This window comes from Pochonia chlamydosporia, chromosome 1 (assembly GCF_001653235.2).
Source record: "Pochonia chlamydosporia 170 chromosome 1, whole genome shotgun sequence".
NCBI classification, from domain to species: domain Eukaryota; kingdom Fungi; phylum Ascomycota; class Sordariomycetes; order Hypocreales; family Clavicipitaceae; genus Pochonia; species Pochonia chlamydosporia.
Window position 1 is genome coordinate 5,340,969 of NC_035790.1, and position 18,937 is coordinate 5,359,905.

The window sequence follows — 18,937 nt, forward strand, 5'->3', positions numbered from 1 at the left end:
CATATACTATTCCCGTTTCTTAAAGCGAGCGTAAACCTTCCACTGACTTGAAAACACAAATTCCACAGAGCTTATACAATATCCCGTCACTCCGCTTGCAGTTCCGTGTCATACATTTCGTGACCTGATAGCTATGTACAACATTCATTATATCACGGGTTAGTTTTAGCATGGCTGAAGATAGTTGCTGGGGACCAGCCCAACACGTCCGTTGCCGCCGTGAACTTCAGCTTCCCACCAGCCATCGTCTTGGTGACGAAGGACCGCAAGGTAGTCTCCCTTTGAAAAGCCAAGTTCCTCGGGAATGGCGGCTTGGTACATATACAGAGCACGAGCTGTCGAAATGGTTAGCAAACTGCATTCTTTAAGTGAGGCTGAGGAACTGATGGACAAAGGCTTACCAAAATGCAGAATTGGTCTACCATCTCTAGTATACTGTCGAGAAGGGTCAGCAACACTCTTACTACGGGGTCGAGATCCTCCGTCGTAGAGGTCAACGGCACCACGGCCTCTCTGAGAACCGTAACGATCATCTCCAGCCGGTGCCAGTTGGACTGCCATATCAGAACCGCCCCCATAGCTGCTGCGAGGCCGGTTATAGTCTCCTCTGTACGATGCTGGAGAAGCACCCCGAATTGATCCCCTGGTTGATCCGTGGGGAGAGGCTGATCCGTAGTACCCCTGGTCTGATCCTCGCTGCTGAGACACGCTGACTTGCGATCCATTTCGGTGATGTCCACTATACGGGTTTGGAGACGCCGAACGATAACGTGAATCGCCGCTCATTCGAGGCTGGGGAGATGCACTTCGAGTCGGCGCTGGTGAGGTAGCTCGAGGCATGTCGCTGCCACGAGTCGCAGGTCGCGATGCTGGTGACGTCCCATGGTTACCGGCACCACCAAAAACAGCTCTTGTCTGTTCTGTCACCTTCTTGGTGGCCTGCTTCATGGCTCTAGAAGTAACCGCGGGAGGGGGGACGCCGAGTCTGGAGACTGGAGCCTGATTGTTATATGATGGTGGTGCTTCACGGCCGCCAGATCTGGCTGATCTGGGATCTGCTCCAGGAGCTGGAGTAGCAATGCCATGATAGTGGTCTGCAGACATCCTGACTGATGACTGCTTGCCCAAATTGACGTCTTTCAGTTCTGCCAGGGCCATTGCTATGGGGTCTGACTGATCGACTTCTTGTTCGCGGCCTTGCCCTGGCCTTCGGCGAGTATCAGGCGTGGTGACTGGAAGGACATTCTGCCCAACACCTAGAGCTAGACTTGCATTGGCGTCTATAGGCTCAGGGCTTGCCGTGCGCTCCTATCAACCGTGATTAGCTTTCGCGAGACTAATGTCTATAAATTACCATAGATACTTACAAGTTCTCCTCTGCTGTTTCCAACATGCCAGGTGTTTCGGCTCTGCAACGGAGGATGCGCCTCCTTGGTGCTCTTGCGGCGGAATGGACTATGGTTCTGGAAGAAACCACTCTTCTTCTTGAGAACTCGCTTCTCCGGGCTGCGAGTTTCGATGGGTTCTTGTTTTACAGGCGAGACATGTCCACTAGGAGGTTCCACGCTCGACATCGATGTGGGAATGGAGTAATCGCTGTGAGATCCTCGGCTGGACGGCCGAGCAGACGGTGGCTGTGAACTTCGATCTGAAGGCGGACCAGGAGGCCCAGTGCGGCATAACATTGTCATGCCATCCATGGGGTAAGGGTCATGGGGAACCGAGGCCAGGGGACCGTGCTGATTCGCGTCATACTGAGGTGGTACTTGCTGTCCGCCGCGACGATGCTCTTCCATCGAGTTTCGCATTGGCGGGTGTGCCTTCTGAGGAGTCACGGTTGCCTCACGGCTAGTTGACTGCTGAGGCTCTCTGTGTGCCAAGTTGTTCGCCAGCATGGAGTTTGGATCATGGTGGGATTCGAACGTCGATGGCTGAGGTGAGGAAGAGCGGAAAGCAGGGTTGATGCTTCGTGGAAACTGCGCCACGGAGTAGTTTTCATCCTCAGAAACTTCGGACTGGCTGTCGTTTATATCCCCCCGACAGAAGTTGATATATTTTGGCGGATCAGGGATTTCCTGACCAGTGCCTCTCTCTGTGATGAAATGGATAATGTCCCTTTCCACTTCCATGTTCTCCAGGGAGAGCCTAATCTTCTCGCATGAGGCGTCATCGCTGACGCAAACAGTCGAGGCAACATTGGCAAAGGTCCACAGGCTGCTCTTCGTAAAGTCAAGACGCTCCTCTTCCAGGTCCTGGAACTTGTCGGCTGCGGCCTTCCACTCTCTGTTCCATCTAGCTGTGGTCTCTTCGAGTATTTTGACAGCACTTTCGTATTCTGTGTTTGCAGTGGCCAACGAGATTTGTGTCTTCTCCAATTTGGCCTTGTTGCGACGCTCTTCCTGCCCCATCACCATATGTCCTTGGGCTAGGTAGCCCTTGATCTTCAGGCATTCTTGCTCATACTTGTCTCTGGTCTGCACAATATGAGGTCAGTCACTGTATATTCCGCTACAACTTTGACGTGCATGGCGCAGTGGCCTACCTTGTTGACTTGTTGTGTCTGCTGGATTTTGGTTTTCAGAAGCTTTTCCACTGTATTCTGGACAATCTTCCGCCTTTCCTTCATGCCACCGGCAAATGCAGCCAATGGCTCTTCCAATTCGGACTTCATCTGGGCAGCAATACTCTGGTGCTGTTTTGCCATGCATTCCACCTCGCCTCGGAGTGTATCTAATGATGTCTTCAAAGTTCCCATCTCGTGAGAGCCCAGGGATTTTCGGCACAGGTTAAGCAGCTTTCTAGCATATTCATCTTCAATGGACGCACGGGCTGTAATGCGCAAAAAAAAAAAAATCAGTGCGTGGTTCAAGATGGCTTTTTATTCAAGGTTCTTACCGCCATAGAAGGACTTTAGCTCGTCGCATGTCGTCTTTGCGCTTTGCATTCGCTCAAGAAGGGGCCCAACTCCTGCATCTTCCTTTCCCCAGAAGTTGTTCGCAACTGCACCATAAACTTGTCAGACCCGTTGGAACTTGGCAGTTACTATCATATGGTCACTCACAGGACAGCGCCACCGCTGGTGATTCGGCTGTTGCAGCAGGCATTGTGCCTGGCGTAAGGGACCACGTTTCGTAAAATTTGACAGAAACAAAATCAGGCAGGTATAAAATATATCAGAGGCTCGGTTGAAGATATTTGGACGGGTGTAATTAATACCCACACGATATAGGTCGTTTCTGCCACTTTGTGTCGTGTGCTCGAAGATACGAGTGAGAGGTCACTGGGGCGTTGTTTGGACTGCATATGCCCCCAACCGTTGGCAGGGCAACAGTCAGCTCCTCACGTGATGAACTGGTTGCAAAGCTCTCCGTGTGCCCCTGTTACAAGGGCTCGGCAGAGCTTACCGACGTTTTCCCGGAGTCAATTCTGTACAACACCTCACCTTGTCCTCACTGCCTGACAGCTATACAACCCACCACCAAATCACCGCTCGACGTCGAAATCCGCTTCTGGTTGCATCAAGTACGGTCTCCTGTATTCTTCTGGCGACGATCACGATTGGTGAATTGCCGCCGAGCTTGCCCCCCCAAGCTCACTAATACACAGCATTCCTTCGCGACCTGTCTTGACCATCAAACCTTCGGTGCTGCCACGAGTTGTTCGGTCCGACTGCAGCGACACTGATAATTCTGTCCGTCCTCTCCCAGGGTCGCGTCAGTCACGGTCGCACTCAAGTCTACCTCCTTGGCGTCCAGCAAACGAGCCTACAGAACGAAGCAACCCTCATGTAGGAACTCTCCTGAACGCTCCCTTCTTGCGAATATACCATCCCTCTACTCTGAGCCCACCTGCCTGCCAAAACTCTACAGGCAGGCGCTCCACAACCAAATCCCGACTGTCACCAGTATACCTCCATGGTCCCTCCGCAAAGAACGGGATCATTTTCACCAAACCCGGCCCAGAACCTTCAGACTGCAAGTAATCATTCCCCCCATCCGTCGCACGCTGGTGTCCTTAGTGCTGGCGCAAGCCCCAGCACCAGCAGTCCGACAGGGCCCAACTCCGTGACGAAGATCGTTGTCGCACAAGTCTACCTTTTACTTAGTACCATTAAGGAAGAAAAGGAGGATACCGCCAAGTGGGATTCAAAGGGAGCTCAGCTACAAAAGCTCATCAATGAGAACGGTATGGAGGTTTTTTCAAAATATTTCACCCGGTTAGTTGCCGGCAATGTCTCCCAGATATTCCCCAGCCTCAACCGACCGGTGACGGGTTCCGGCAATTACCACATCCTCGCGGCTGAAATGCGGAAAATCGCACACGAGCCAGACCAGGCCAGCAAAATAGCCGAGTCTGTCGAGAGTGGAACAGAGGACATATTCCGCGATTTCGATCTCTCGACATTCATGGAGCATTTCAAACTTGACGCTCTAGAGAAGTCGCTCCTGGCCCTGGCATTCAAGACGGGATCGCGGTCAGACCTGAAAACCAAAGGTGAGAATCACTTCAACCACCAGCGCGACAAATGTGTCGTTGGAATTGAGTTTACGCTAACGCGAACCCCTCCGTGGTACCTGCAACAGCCGATGCTATTTTGTCGACAAATTTTCCTACATTTCTGGACATTATTTCGCGTCCTGAAATTGAGGCACACTCGGACTTGTCTCCAGCCTTTGTCGCTCTGATCGTCGACCGGTTTTTACAGTACCACCCCCCCAGCTTCAACGCCTCCTCCCGACGTGACTTACAAAACTACATTTCCAAGAGATACCATAGCGTGGAACAGGCTCCTCCCTCCGAAGTTTTGGCAGCACTTGACATCGGTCGAGTTTTGGCTGACCGACCGGCGAATGCTCTCTCTAGATTTATCCAGAAGACGGGCCCCGAATTCACTCGGGATGAGGAGTCTTGTCTCGTATATTTGCAAAATCGGCCCAACAACGTGCAACTCAACTCTGAACAGGTTTCCGCTGCTCTCACATATACGACCCTCAGCCAATCCCCTGAACATGATCCATCCGTCCTCGTCTCCGCACTGCAGCGTGTCACTTCCAAATCCTTCGATTGGAATGAGGTGGTTTTGTTCTTCGACCAACCATCCGCACGGATTTCGTCCTCCCAATTCCTGCGGCTTTATATGGCTTTGCTACCGATAGCGAGAGACTCGAAATACAACTTCGACATCCAGAGGCTCTGGGGTGGTTCTTGGAGTGAACCAGAGGCACAGCTGTCCTTCGTTAGCGCGTACGCATCCTTGGGTCCCGATCAGTTGGATGCGACTACCATTCCTGGCTTGAGGAAGAGTATCACGATCGAAGACTATGCCAACTCTCCATCAAATGTTCAGGAGCGTGCGTTGGTAGCGGTCAAACATCCTTTGGTGTCTGTCGCTGCCCTTTCCGCCATATTCAATGTTGCACTGAATTCTGTCCACGCGTCACAAAGCGTTGAAGCCAAGAGGCTGTTCCAGGAGGTCGTTGTTCCTAACTTGGATATTTTTCTTGTATCCGCACTGGAGGTTCCACGAGATACCTGGGCTCCCATGGCCGTGGATACGTTAAACTCTCTATTCGAAAACTTCTTGCACAAACGGTCTCCCGAGTATGATTTCGTTTTGGACAGCTTGTGGAGGAAAGACAAGGATTGGGTGATTCAACGACTAATTGACGCTCATGCGGTCAAACCCGTGGACCTTCCCCTCATTTTTGAACACGCAGTTCGACATCATTGGCTAGATGTTCTTGTCTACCTTCCAAACGGCTTCGGTATTGATCTCGCTGCTTTCGCCCATGCAGAGAACTTCCTGGACTTGAATAATTGGGCCAGCTTCAACGCAGAAAGAAGTGTGGAAATGTCCCGGACACTGGTACAGTTTCTTCTTATCAAGGCTGATTTAGAGATTCGGTACCAGCGTCCTGGCGATGGGCAACTGCAAGCAAAGCCAAGTACCAGTCTTCAAGTCCGTACGGTATCGGCTCTGTTGCAAATTCTGGAGGACTTTTTACCCAAGGCACCTGTGCAAGACCTTATCATGGTCCAGCGCCTCTGCATCACGGCATATCCTCGATTGATCAATTACGGTGAAGGATATGATGACATTATTGACGCAAGTGGAAAAGACGGTAACAGTTTACCGACAACCGCGAATGCCAAAATGGAAGACCATTACAAGAAGATGTATGGCGGTGAGGTCGAAGTGAAGACGATTGTGGACATTTTGGATCGGTACAAGCATTCTCGCGACCCCTTGGATCAGGATATTTTTGCTTGTATGATCCATGGCCTGTTCGATGAATATAACCACTACCAAGATTATCCCTTGGAGGCCTTGGCTACGACGGCAGTTCTTTTTGGCGGCATTATCTCACACAAGTTAATATCAGATCTGCCATTGAAGATTGGACTCGGTATGATATTGGAAGCTGTTAGAGACCACGTTCCTGATAAGCCGATGTACAAGTTCGGCCTCCAAGCCCTGATTCAGCTATTTGTACGTTTCCGCGAGTGGCCAGGATTTTGCCGACAACTGCTGCAAATACCGGGTCTGCAGGGTACCGATGCCTTCAAGAGGGCTGAGGAGAGTGTACAAGATCACGAAGAGGAACTTTCCCGCTCTCGTAACGGCACCGGTACCCCCCTAGCGATGGCGTTCAACACCGATACTTTCACCAATGGCGGATCCGAAGACCAACCCGGTGTCGACACGCAAGCACCCGCATTTACGGCCGTCAATATCGATCCGATTCCCCGAGATGCCGAGTTTGAAGAGCCCGGTGAGGAAGAGCAGGGCAAGATTCAATTCGTCTTGAACAACATTACCGAAGGAACTATTCAGTCTATGCGGAACGAATTGAGAGAAATGCTGGAACGCAAGCATCAGCAATGGTTTGCAAGCCACCTTGTGGAAGAACGTGCTAAAATGCAGCCGAATTACCACCACGTTTATCTCGAGCTTGTCACTCTTTTACAGGACAAGGCGCTCTGGGACGAGGTCCTGCGGGAAACATATGTTAGCGTCTCGCGAATGCTGAATTCCGAGGCAACGATGCAAAATTCGACCGACCGAACGCACCTCAAAAACCTTGGTGGTTGGCTAGGCTTGTTGACTCTTGCTAGAGATCGTCCAATCCGTCATAGGAATATTGCATTCAAGCAGCTGCTCATCGAAGCTCACGACACCAAGAGACTCATCATCGTCATCCCTTTCGTGTGCAAAGTTTTGACCCAGGGTGCCACGTCCGCTGTCTTCCGACCCCCTAATCCCTGGCTCATGGATATCATTCACCTGTTGATTGAATTGTATCACCACGCAGAGTTGAAGCTGAACCTCAAATTCGAGATCGAAGTCCTCTGCAAAGGGTTGAATCTTGACCACAAGAGCATTGAACCATCTGGCGAGATTCTGAACCGACCTGCTTTGGAGGAGACAGCGGAACTTCTAGCTCCAGAGCAGTTGGAGGCCTTCGACAATTTGTCTTTGAACGGACTCGGATCTGCTGTTGGCGGCACCATCTCGACACAGGCCGTGGCCGCTACTATTCCGGACCTTGGACCCCTGATCATAATACCTCCTACCAACGAGATGGTTATCAGCACAACTCGCCTGCACGAAATTGTGAGAAATGCCATGACGCGTGCACTACAAGATATCATCCAACCTGTTGTGGATAGGTCTGTGACCATTGCAGCCATTTCGACTGCACAAATGGTCCGGAAGGACTTTGTGGCTGAGCCTGATGAGAATCGCATGCGTGCGTCTGCGATAAGCATGGTAAAGGCAACCGCCGGCGGATTAGCTTTGGTGACTTCCAAAGAACCCCTAAGAGCCAACCTGACCAACCACATGCGAAACTTCGCGAACGACTTGCCATCCGGGCTTCCTGAAGGCACCATCATCATGTGTGTGAACTCCAATTTGGACCTTGCACTTAGCATTATCGAGAAACAAGCAGAGGAGCGAGCTGTTCCGGAAATTGAGGACATGATTGAGCCAGATCTCGAGGCCAGAAGACGCCATCGCATGCAACACCCCAATGAACCCTTCTTTGCAGCTACTGTGAACCGTTGGGCCATGACGATTCCAAACCCATTTAAGCTGTCTCCCACCTCCAATGGTCTCAACCCGGAACAAATGGCTATTTACGAAGACTTCGCCAGGCAGTCTCGAACCACACCAGCCACGGCACCATCACACGCAGCGTCGGCTTCAGATGCCACACGATCTCTGGCGAACGAAGTGCTTCAAGAGCCGTACCCCAACATTCCGAACATTCCCACCCCTGCTGAAACTCCTTCAATCCAGCATCTGGGCACACAAATGCAGCCCTACGCACCGGTGCAGAGCGCTGCTGCCAATTCTATCCCCAGTGGGCGCAATGCTGGCTTCCATCAAATGGACGTCAGAGGCCTGGCCGATAAAGTAAACAGACTACTACAAGAACTGTTGCGTGTCGCTGGTGAGGCTCGGGAGGATCACTTTCTAGATCTGCCTAGACCACACATTGTCCTAGATGTAGTGGATGCCCTTGTTCAGTTGATTATCAAGACCTCACAGAACTCAGAAGAGTTTGCTATCTATGCGGCTGAGCAGATTAGCGCTCTTATTTTCCAACAAGTTGAGGATAACTTGACCCTGGAAAGCTTGGTACATGTGCTGGAAACTCTTCGGAAAATATCTGGCCACGCTCTGAACAGCCGTGTTCGCGCTCTTTTCAGCCAGCAACCTGGGTCAAATTTCTTGAACCTGCCTCTACTTGCGGCCCTCATCCGGACCGACTTGCTTGACTGGAGAAGTATTGACCTGGCAATGTCCAAGGCCATTGAAGCCCGTAAGGATGGATCGCTTGAATTCCTTGAACACATGCTTGACCTCGCGTTATTGAACAATCGCCCAATCGCACTGTACGCAGACTTTGTTCGAACTCTGGAGACCGCTTGGGCGTGGATCTCGGAAGAACCCAACAGTGTTGCTGGGCAGAGACTGAAGACGAAACTGATGGGTTCAGGGCTGCCTCAACCTTCCCGCGGACCGACAGATGCAGACAGCCAGGGAGCTGGTTTCCGGCAAGACCAGATGGAATACGTCTTTGAGGAATGGGTCCATCTTTGGAACAACCAGAACGCTCTTGACAAATCCACCACCGTGTTCATTCAGCAGCTGCAAGCGAAGCAAGTCATACGGGATAAAGAAGACTTTTTCCTCTTTGTACGAACCGCAATCGATTTGTCCGTTGATCGATTCGAGCACATTCTCCACGCCGGTGTTATAAGCGATGCTTATGTCATGGTTGATGCCTTGGCTAAACTTATCAGCATGTTTATCAGCATGCATGAGGACTCATCCACGTCCCGTGCTTCATTCCTCGACTCTGTTTTGGTGTTGATTACCCTGGTAATCAATCATCATCATGTCAAGAGAGGCGAGCAATTGAACCAGAGAGTCTTCTTCCGTTTGCTGTCAATGTTGCTGCATGAAGTACACAACAGCTCTGAAAGTCTTTCAGACGAAGAGCAGCGCAATATGATGCTGAAATTTGCAGCCAGATTCTACGATTTGGGTCCGCTGCGGCTCCCTGGTTTCACTTTTGGATGGCTCTCGCTCATTCAACATCGGGTTTTCCTCCCCGTCGTGCTGCAAATGCCCGACAATGCCGGATGGAGACTTTACGCCAAACTTTTGGTTCAGCTTCTCGACTGCCTCAGTGAGCAGCTCAAGGCTTTTAACATTATGACAGTGTCCAAAGAGGTCTACAGGGCGACTCTCAAACTACTTGTTGTCCTGCAGCACGATTTTCCGGACTTCGTAGCTGGCAATCATGTGAGACTTTGCGCTAGCATTCCTCCCCATTGCACCCAGTTACTCAACGCAGTGCTGTCAGCAAATCCTCAGCAGGGATATACCAAATTAGCGGACGGCAAGGAGGATATCAAGACCTACCCGGGGCTGATAGAGGAAGCCAGGGCAATGCTGCAGGAAGGTGGCCTGTTGGACTTGGTGGACCAAACACTTCAGAACGGCCCTTCAGAGGACGTTGTCGCACAGCTTGCTCATGCCATGACGCAGAGCAAGCCGCGGGAGACTGCCTACGGACACATTGCTGTTGCAGCCAACCCACACGTCATTGGCTCCATTGTTATTTACATTGGCAACCAGGCTGCTGAACGGCTGTCGCAAAGCTCGGCATCAATCACGGTGACTGGCAGCGAACCAGAGGTGTCGACTTTGTCGCTCCTTATTCATGAACTGGCACCAGAGGCTAGATATTACTTGATTGCCAGCATGGTGAACCAACTACGATTCCCGAACAGCTTGACAGACTTCTTTAGCCAGGTCCTCCTCTACATTTTTGGAAAGGATCTAAATGACCCTGAAGAGTCTGATATTCGCCAAGAAATCACTCGAGTGTTTCTGGAACGCCTGGTCGGGTACTGGCCTCAGCCGTGGGGTCTCATGCGGACCGTCTTGGAGCTTGTGAAGAACGACAAGTACATGTTTTTTGACCTTCCGTTCATCAAATCAACCCCAGAGGTAAGTCTAGAGCTTTATCGCTCACTGAACGCGAGGATCATTGACGAGAGAAAAACTAACAAACTCATCACTGTAGGTTGCTGAGAGGTTCGCTGCCGTTCTTCAAAGAGCTTAAGTAGAGTCACTCAATACCATACGTGGTTGCGGAGTCGATGCAGAAATGACTTGCAACAAAGAGCAGCCGCAAAGCGCTCAATCAACCAGCTACGCGCGCCGTAAAAAGTCAACCGGCGCAAAAATTGAACAAGCAAAACATACCGTGTCTATACTATGACTAATTCGACGGGAATAACAACAAGAACAATAACAACGATAACAACTGCAAACATGACTTGGGAATAGATGTGACGCTCCGCCAACAGGCAAACAATCTGTCGTTATTTTGGGGGAAATAACGACTATTGTTGCTCACGAGCATGGAGCGCGCTGTAATACCTGTATTAATGTACGATAGATGAGTGTCTACTATGATGTGAGGAGGTCAAATATCACGGCGTATCATTTTTCTGGTCAAAAAACAGCATGCGGCGCGGGAGTTGGCTTTGGGGGGAGGTTGTTTCCTGTGGAAGAGGTAACACGGAGTAAACAGACAGAAATGCACATATTTGAATTTTGAATGTTTTGCCTTTGTATCGAAAGAGTTCAGTTCTGGTGTCTTCTGGTGTCTACAATGTGACATATCCACGCATGACCTGAACAGCCGTACCAGCCAGCTGAACATTGTCGATCTTGTTGTCCTTGACCTCCACCTCGACAACAATGTTGCTCTCCTTGCCCATTTCAACACCCTGCGTAATCTCGTATCGCCGTTTAGGAGTAGTCTGCTTGTCTCCCTGGATGCTCAGATAACTGCTCAAGCAGCACGCCGCCGATCCCGTAGCCGGATCTTCAAACGAATGCTCCATCATTCTCGTACGAATCACATCAACCGGCAATCCATTCTCGTCCTTCTCTTCCGTCTTAACGTAGTAATACCTCGCAATCAAGCCCTTCCTCCACCCATCATCTAGCAGTTCCTCTGGCGGGAACTCAACGCCCGTAAGCTGCACCTTTGCGAGTTGCTCCAAGCTACTCAACTCGACCAACAGGAACGAAACTCCATTCACGATACTCACCACCGGGGCATCAAGCTCGAGTTGCCGGATCTCATTGTCGGGCTGCAGTTTCTCCACGGAGTAAAGCTTAGAGGGCGATAGATCTCTCGTCTTTTTGGCGTGGACGTGTAAATCATGGGGGATGTTGGCTTGGACGAACCGCTCGCCTGTTTGCTTTAACGGGATGGGACCGGCTTTGGTGACGAGCGTGGTTACGCCTTGGGGGAGGAGAGAGACGGCGGTCCCGACGGTTGGGTGACCCGCAAAGGGGATTTCGTCAAAGGTGAGGAAGATGTCGATGTTGCGGGTTTTATTGGTTTCCGGGTCGGCGACGTCGTGGATGAAGACGGTTTCAGAGAGGTTGAATTCCCGGGCGATGGCTTGCTTTTGCTCTTGCGTCGGAGGGGGGTTGAGGGTTGGGGGGATTGTGACGACGGCGAGGGGATTGCCGCGGTAGGGGGTTGTTGTGAAGACGTCGAGGGTGACGAAGGGGAGTTCAGTGGGCATTTTGGAGTTGAAGTTGGGTGATGGTGTAAGTGAGGTTGTGGTGATGTGAAAGGGTGAGATGTGAAGGTTGCGGGCCGGGGAGAGGTGGTTGCGGAATATGCGAGTATTACAATACGTGAATAATGGGGAGGATGTCTTTAAGAGTTGCTTAAACTTTCGGGTTGAAGCGGTTAAGGAGATGTTAAAGGTTGCGATTACGGATGTTGTTGCAGGTTGAGTCAACCGACGTCTTCACTTCGGTGATGCTCGGCCGCTCATGCATTATCTAGAGTCACCTTTCACGCACCACAACTCACTCACTTGCAGTGGTTGTCAATTAACCGGAGTTAGCCGGCGCAATGGATCATCGTGGAAGAAGCTTTGGGTTACAAATCCCCTCTTTCATCTTCAGCCTCCAGCCCCTCTTTGTACTTCTAGAATACCCATTGCTAGGCATGCCCATTGGCTAATCTGTCAACCATTCATACAAGACCCAGCATAAAGGCGTTTTGCAAGTCAACCGCAAGGCGTGATGGATACCAGCGGCGATAAGTTGCTTGTCGATAAGTTGATAAGGCTTGGTGAGCGTTGGCTTGTGCATCGTCATCATCTGCGGTGGATGAGCGGATCCAGTAGTGACAACCGAGCTTCTCGGCATTGCCAACCCAAAATCCAACAAAGAGCGAAATGAGCTCTTGGAGAAAATGTTCCACAACCACGAGATATACCGGAAGACCCCGTCAGACAATGTGATCGTGGGACCACATTCGATGGGTCTGTGGCCCACTTCCGCCGAGACCCTTCATATTCATATTTTTTTTTCTCTCCGCTTCAAAAGGCACTAGAAGCTCGAACCTGGGTGACTGATGTAATATGAGGCACTTTCTTGGTCACCCCATTGTGAGGTAACTGAAATGAGCACGAGCAAATGGAGCCGGCCGGGTGAGGCGAATGCACCCCAGTCTCGAACCGAAACTATGGAACAGGAGAAACTTGGGAGTTGACGTCCTGGAAGCACACAGTCCGGAGTCTGTTTTCCTGACACATGGAAGGGATCGAAGATCGAGTCTGCAAGTCTGGTTGCATTGAGTTTCTAATCGTGATGGGCTGGTCCTGTTCGATGATGTCAACGGCCTTGGCCAGTTGCTCCTCTTTTGATCGAAACTCTCCGGGCTACCACAATGGGCAAATCCCTACTCTCTAGGGTAGGAGGTGTGATTTGCGAGTGCCCACCGAGTGTGATTGGGGAGACCATGTTGACCATGCTGTGAGGTCACGACTCGTGTGGCTTCGAGCCAAGACCCGAGAAGGAAAAAAATATGAAATAGGGGTTATACAAAGATGGGGCGGTTATCGTTTGGCGGACGATTGGCGAGACGCAATTGACTTTGTGGCATGCTGTACTTGTTTGCATAGGACGGGAGCTACGGCAAGTCTGATGAATCGAGACTTTGAGAAAAGGAATACTCAGCTTGCCGCGAGCTGATGCCCTTGTGCAGCACCGCCGCCTATCAGCTTGTCCATGACAGCAGTTGACGAGAGTGATGCGGCCTTTTGTCAACTGCAGAAGCAAATGCAAGTAAAGCCGTCCCCGGTCTATTGTTCACGCCAACTTGCCCCTTTGTGCGAGACTGTGTCAAGCATCAACATTACACCCGGGTGACGCCGCAGTTGCCGTACGACATAGGGCCGGGGGTGATATCCGGTTGGCGACTAGCAATCGCATCGAGCCACTGAGCTTCCATGGTGAGATGCTGCAACACACGAGGCCAGCCAGCCGACCGAAAAAGCCAGTCGAGGCCAGACGAGGCTCTTGAAACGGACTCCGTGCCCCTGCCTTGCCTCAGCCGCATATCCCTTCCAAAGACGCCGCACTAATTACCCCGGGTGGTTTGGTCCCTTTCCCTTTGGGCGGTGAGCGACCTGCAGCACAACTTGATTTATCAATTGACGATTTTTTTTTGTTTCGAGCTCTGCCATGGCTCGGAGATGCATGGCTTTGCAACCATGACCACCATCGGTCAAGGTACCCACAATGCAACCAACTGACGGCATGAGTCGACTATCGTCCATTGTGACATATAACGTGGCTTATGGCGGCGACTAATTGGCAGAATAGAAGCCCCCTTCGCTGAGCTCTTGATGGCGCAGGTGAAGAGGATGCCACATGCTCGGAAGGTTTTGTTGGAGAAGCAACCAGCCCATCTTCAAAGAAATAGTTGACACCAATGTTCGGAGTAAGCCCCTCGCTGTGTGGGAATGGTTGTTGAAGGTTTGTCGGCCAAAACATGACTAGCTTGCCCTCGCCCTTGACTGTCTTGTCGTGTCTCCCTGGCGACATATGTTACCACCACCATCATGCAAAGGGCAAGACAGTCGGTACTGTAGATAAAGTATCGGGTCGACTGCAGACAATGTATGCATCCGTACCTAGCAATCAAGGCGATTAAAATCGTGTAAGTGGCGGTAGGAGTAACCAAAAAAAGAATACCGCAAGGAAATGATTGAATCATGACGAGGGGACGCACGGTCAGTGTTTCTGTTTCTGCTCTTGCCTCGATTGACCGCCTTCCAGGGACCAGGCTGTGAGCTTGATGCGGTGACAGTGACGGGCAGCCAGCAGTCGCTCCTACCGTTTCTTGCTGCATTTGCGTCAAAGAACGAGTGAAACAAGCAAACATGCCTGCAGGTCCAACCCACTCGCGCCTTCCCCCAAACACTCGACGCAGTGGTCCATTGCGAAGATAGTCCAAAGGCAATTGCAAACATACTTGCAGATAGAGTACTGCACAGTACAGAACAGTGCAGCACCATACTCTAGCCAGCCATACAAGCATCATCAGTAACAACAATTGGGAGGCAAAAGTCGTCGAGGCAAAAAAAGACACACCAGGCTGGCACTGAGACTGGCAGGCAAGCAAGCAGGGTCCCGCGTCCCGCTTGGAATGCGCCTCCCTGTTCAACCCAAACTGGGTTGAATGGGTCTATTCAGACTCATCGTGAAAGGCCACTGGTCAGTTCGGGCCCATTTTTTGGGCCGACTAGCGTTGACTTGATGCTGCATCGATGGCTGCTGCCCCACTGACGTTTAGCGGCCCCACTTCGGCAAGCTTGCATCCAGCTGCCAGCCAATAGGATGTTAGGGGAAAGAAAAAAAAAAGTTCAAGCTCTCGTGCTTGCTGCCTTTTCCCAGCCAACGCTAGAAAATCGCCTGAGGCTGTCTTCGCCTCCCGTCCCAAGTGTCCCAAGTGTCCCAAGTGTCCCAATCCTCACCAGACTTGACTTGGTCCCCCCCAATCCCCCGTCCTGGCCGACCGGTTCGAATCCCCTCCCTTTGTCCTTGTACCAATATTGTAGAACGCCATCTTATCTTTTCTTTCTTCCATCCCATTTCGCCTTGCGCCAGGGAAGCCGTTCTGTGTTTTGTGTCGTCGTAGGAAAAGTACATCACTCCTCCTCTGGCCTCGACGTCCTCCCCTTATGCGAAACACTGACTGATAGAGTCGACTCGCTCGCCCGTCAGCCTCGTCTCGTGGCGTATTCATATAACAACAATCTCCTTTGCCGGTTGGCTTTCCCTCCTCCTGCCGTATTACTCCCCGCCGCGCAAACAATTTAAGAATGCCGTACAATACGCGCCGCAAATCGCTGTCCCTGCCCAGCCTGGGTATACATATTCCTGTAACCCACGCTGCTCGCGCTGCCGCTGCCTCATTAAAAGCCCCGAGGCGACCATCCTCCTCTTCCTCCTCTTCATCGTCATCATCATCGCCGGCTACGTCGGCGCATCTTTCAGACTCTATAGCCGACCTCATGGACTCGCATCCAAGCAAACGCCTCAAGCGATCACACGGGGTCGCCTCTACACCCGCCGAAGCCATCATCGAGCAAACGCCGCCTCCCTCACCAACTCCCGCCACAAGTGTCGAGATGTCTGATGCGGACTTGATGCCCAAGGTGGACCTTGAAGGCATTAATGATGATATTGTCGAGGCTTCGATTGTCCAGTTAGAGTCGACTGCTAATAGGCCGCACCTCATCAAAGAGTTGGCTACTGTTCTAACACAAACATTGACATCCGTCCAACAGTGAGTAAACTCCCCTCGCAGATTCATCAGGTCCATTACCCCTATCCCAAGAATCAAGCTGCTGACTTCTTTGTTCGTCCAGGTCTGCCAATCCATGCGCCATCATTTCCTCCCGCTTGACTTCTTACATGAAACGGCCATGCTGGACTGCTCTTGCTCCCTGCCCCCTGGCCAAAGAACTCGAGACCGTTCACCCCCGCCGCACGTACTTTTTCCTCACCACTTGTCCGCGACAGCCTCTCCCGGATCCCAGCATCACCCAGCCAATCCATCATCCCGCTATTGTTACTCCATCGGTGTCCTTGACTGATGATTCGGGCTCCGATGATGCTGATGCTCGCCGAAGAGACCTGAGCCCTTCTCCAGAAGTGGACCTTTCATCGCCAGAGTTTGACGATATGGAGGACGACGCAGGCATGCCAATCACACCCATAGGGTCATTTAAATCCCACAGCACCCAGCTGAGACATGGTCGAGACTTGCGCCGCGACTCACCGCCTTTAGAAACTGATGAGCGCGAGTTCACACAAACGGCAGATGTTCTGCAAAAACGCAAGTTCACTAACGACGATGTCTCTGAAGGTCCTGAGGCTGCTGAACGTGGCTCTACTATTGAGTATGGCTACCGCGACGAGATCTGGTTTGGTGACCGTGCTCTTTCAACGGCCGCCTTCCTGACCAGCCCGGCCATCAAACCGAGCCCCCTGTCAACCATGCGCAAAGAGGACGACGCTGACAGCTGGCTGAAGCTCAATAAACTCTTTGAATGGGATAGACCCGCGGAGAGCATCGAAATTGATGAGCTTGACTGCCTCTTGGACGCCTGCTAAGGACGATTATATTCTCGTATTAATACTTCTCCACTGATATCCATGTTTTTTATCCGGTCTTTTGATATGCATGCATTTCGCGAAAGGTGTACGGAGTTATTGGAGCAATCGGCGACAAAATGAGCAAAGCCGGACGAGGTTGGATTACTGTGTCGATTTGGGTTTGGTATTCTTTTTTGATTTTATCCTACAGGTGTTCGCTGTAGAAGTATATGTATATATAGATTGTCTGAAGTGCGATTTTTGAATGGTTCAATGTACGAGAAGATGAGGAGAAACAAGCACTTGGTTCTCTAGAATACAAAAAGGGGAGACTGGTTTTCTGGCGCAAGAAGACATACAGATACAGAATCTCAAAATGACATACCACTCATTTACTTCTACAATTGACGCTCTATGTTTATTGATACAAGATTGGTCCAACTTCATTATTCATACACGAGGTGAGTCCTTGCCCTTCATCCGCAGTTCTACCCAAACCAATGTGCCCATTTGTAAGATGTTGGGCCGGTCCAGTTTGACGATCTCCAGTCCTGGTGTCCGTTGTACAGCTTCCTCGACCAGCGCCTCAATGTCGCGGTTCCACCAACAACCATATTTCTCGAAATGCTTGCCAGCATTCTTATCCAGGAGGCCATTGACAAGTCCATACCAGCCCTTTCCGTGCTCAAGTAGAATGATGCGACCGCTCTCAGGCCTGACAGCAGACGCTAAATTGCACAACACAGCAACAGGATCTGACACTGAGCAAAGTCCAAACGTTTGTATAATAGTGTCGTACGTCCCAGGTGTCGGCGACGATAGCCGAGTCGCATTCGCGGTCTGTGGAAGGGGATGATGCGCATCGGAGTGAATCAGTCGCAGTCGGTCGTTGAGAAACGACAGTTGACCTCCTGTGTGGTCCGCCATAGTCGACCTCTTCACAATGGGCTCCGAGTCAGCCATTGGGGGAACAGTTTTGACAAGTCGTCTTCGCGCCACATCTAGCATGTCCACGGATATATCTAAACCCGTAAACGAGGTTATTCCCTTGACGGCGCCCTTTTGCGCCGGTGCTGCCTGTGTTTCGAGCCCGTCCCAGTTGTAGTATTCGAGGTTTCGACCCGTTCCCATCGCCAATTCTAGCACGTTGCCCTTTGCATGGTGGGCAAGTTTCTTGCGCAGTTTCGTGATGCCCATCCACCATTCAGGTAAGTTTAGTTCCTTGTCGAATTGCTCGGCGTTGTCACCGGTCAGGGCGGGCGGTCGGCCGGTTGGCGTGGCGTGCTCGCAGGGTGTTTGGCAGGGACATGTTTTCAGGGAGGCTGCTACAGTGCCGATGATGTAGAAGCCTAGGAAGCCGGCGAGGATGGCGGCGCCGGAGAGGGGGAGCCAGGAGCGGCGCCAGACGGATTGGAGGGTGTCGCTTGGTGGGGAGGTGTTGTGTTGATGAGGCTGAGGCTGAGGTTGAGGATGCGGTTTTCGAGGGTTCCTGCAATTAAGTTGGATTTAGTGATGAGGAAGCTCATTGTAGTTTGAGAGGAAGCTCACGGCTTATATGAGGTGGAGGTTCGGGGAGGAGCAGCTCGAGGCGCAGGCGTCTTGGTTGGTGGTTTGCGAGGAGCTTTTGATGCTGTGCTTGTAGAGCGCCATTGTAGGCGAGTTGCTCTGGCGAAGCCACGAGTAGTGACAATCATTGATGCGGCATGACTTGTTGGTTTTCGATTTCAGCCGCAGGGTTGAATGCGAACGTTTTTATCTCGGCTGGTGGGAAAAGAAGGTTGGTGATGCGTGTCGAAGAAAAGAACTTGTCAGGTTGATCCGGATATGTGAACGGCCCGAAACGGGTTCGGAGCCGATGTGGAGACTCGCCAAAGCTGGGGTCAGACTTGTGCATGAGAAACGACATATCGGCCGGCACTCATCGACGTC

General features: G+C 51.5%; 7 protein-coding genes across 7 annotated transcripts; 2 read left to right on the forward strand and 5 right to left on the reverse strand.

Annotated features, from left to right (window-relative positions):
- Nucleotides 1–165: 165 nt before the first annotated feature.
- On the reverse strand, nt 166–3,104 carry VFPPC_01397 (SH3 domain-containing protein; the record flags this gene model as incomplete). The annotated part of the gene is made up of 6 exons (XM_018281233.1): nt 166–335; nt 402–1,308; nt 1,368–2,474; nt 2,543–2,829; nt 2,896–3,000; nt 3,062–3,104. 6 exons carry the CDS (start codon nt 3,102–3,104, stop codon nt 166–168), a joined length of 2,619 nt encoding a protein of 872 aa, XP_018149839.1.
- Nucleotides 3,105–3,914: 810 nt separating this feature from the next.
- VFPPC_01398 (CCR4-NOT core subunit CDC39) lies at nt 3,915–10,643 on the forward strand (the record flags this gene model as incomplete). The annotated part of the gene is made up of 3 exons (XM_018281234.1): nt 3,915–4,494; nt 4,584–10,528; nt 10,605–10,643. 3 exons carry the CDS (start codon nt 3,915–3,917, stop codon nt 10,641–10,643), a joined length of 6,564 nt encoding a protein of 2,187 aa, XP_018149840.1.
- A 550-nt stretch (nt 10,644–11,193) lies between these two features.
- Nucleotides 11,194–12,129, reverse strand: VFPPC_15355 (phenazine biosynthesis protein; the record flags this gene model as incomplete). Its single annotated transcript, XM_018293108.1, has 1 exon — nt 11,194–12,129. One exon carries the CDS (start codon nt 12,127–12,129, stop codon nt 11,194–11,196), a length of 936 nt encoding a protein of 311 aa, XP_018149841.1.
- A 1,628-nt stretch (nt 12,130–13,757) lies between these two features.
- Nucleotides 13,758–13,961, reverse strand: VFPPC_15356 (hypothetical protein; the record flags this gene model as incomplete). Its single annotated transcript, XM_018293109.1, has 1 exon — nt 13,758–13,961. One exon carries the CDS (start codon nt 13,959–13,961, stop codon nt 13,758–13,760), a length of 204 nt encoding a protein of 67 aa, XP_018149842.1.
- Nucleotides 13,962–14,170: 209 nt separating this feature from the next.
- VFPPC_15357 (hypothetical protein) lies at nt 14,171–14,449 on the reverse strand (the record flags this gene model as incomplete). The annotated part of the gene is made up of 1 exon (XM_018293110.1): nt 14,171–14,449. The coding sequence occupies one exon, from the start codon at nt 14,447–14,449 to the stop codon at nt 14,171–14,173; it is 279 nt and encodes a 92-aa protein (XP_018149843.1).
- A 1,280-nt stretch (nt 14,450–15,729) lies between these two features.
- VFPPC_13072 (mucin) lies at nt 15,730–17,026 on the forward strand (the record flags this gene model as incomplete). Its single annotated transcript, XM_018290849.1, has 2 exons — nt 15,730–16,196; nt 16,279–17,026. 2 exons carry the CDS (start codon nt 15,730–15,732, stop codon nt 17,024–17,026), a joined length of 1,215 nt encoding a protein of 404 aa, XP_018149844.1.
- Nucleotides 17,027–17,458: 432 nt separating this feature from the next.
- VFPPC_13073 (ubiquinone/menaquinone biosynthesis-related protein) lies at nt 17,459–18,702 on the reverse strand (the record flags this gene model as incomplete). Its single annotated transcript, XM_018290850.1, has 2 exons — nt 17,459–18,497; nt 18,557–18,702. The coding sequence occupies 2 exons, from the start codon at nt 18,700–18,702 to the stop codon at nt 17,459–17,461; spliced, it is 1,185 nt and encodes a 394-aa protein (XP_018149845.1).
- Nucleotides 18,703–18,937: the final 235 nt, after the last annotated feature.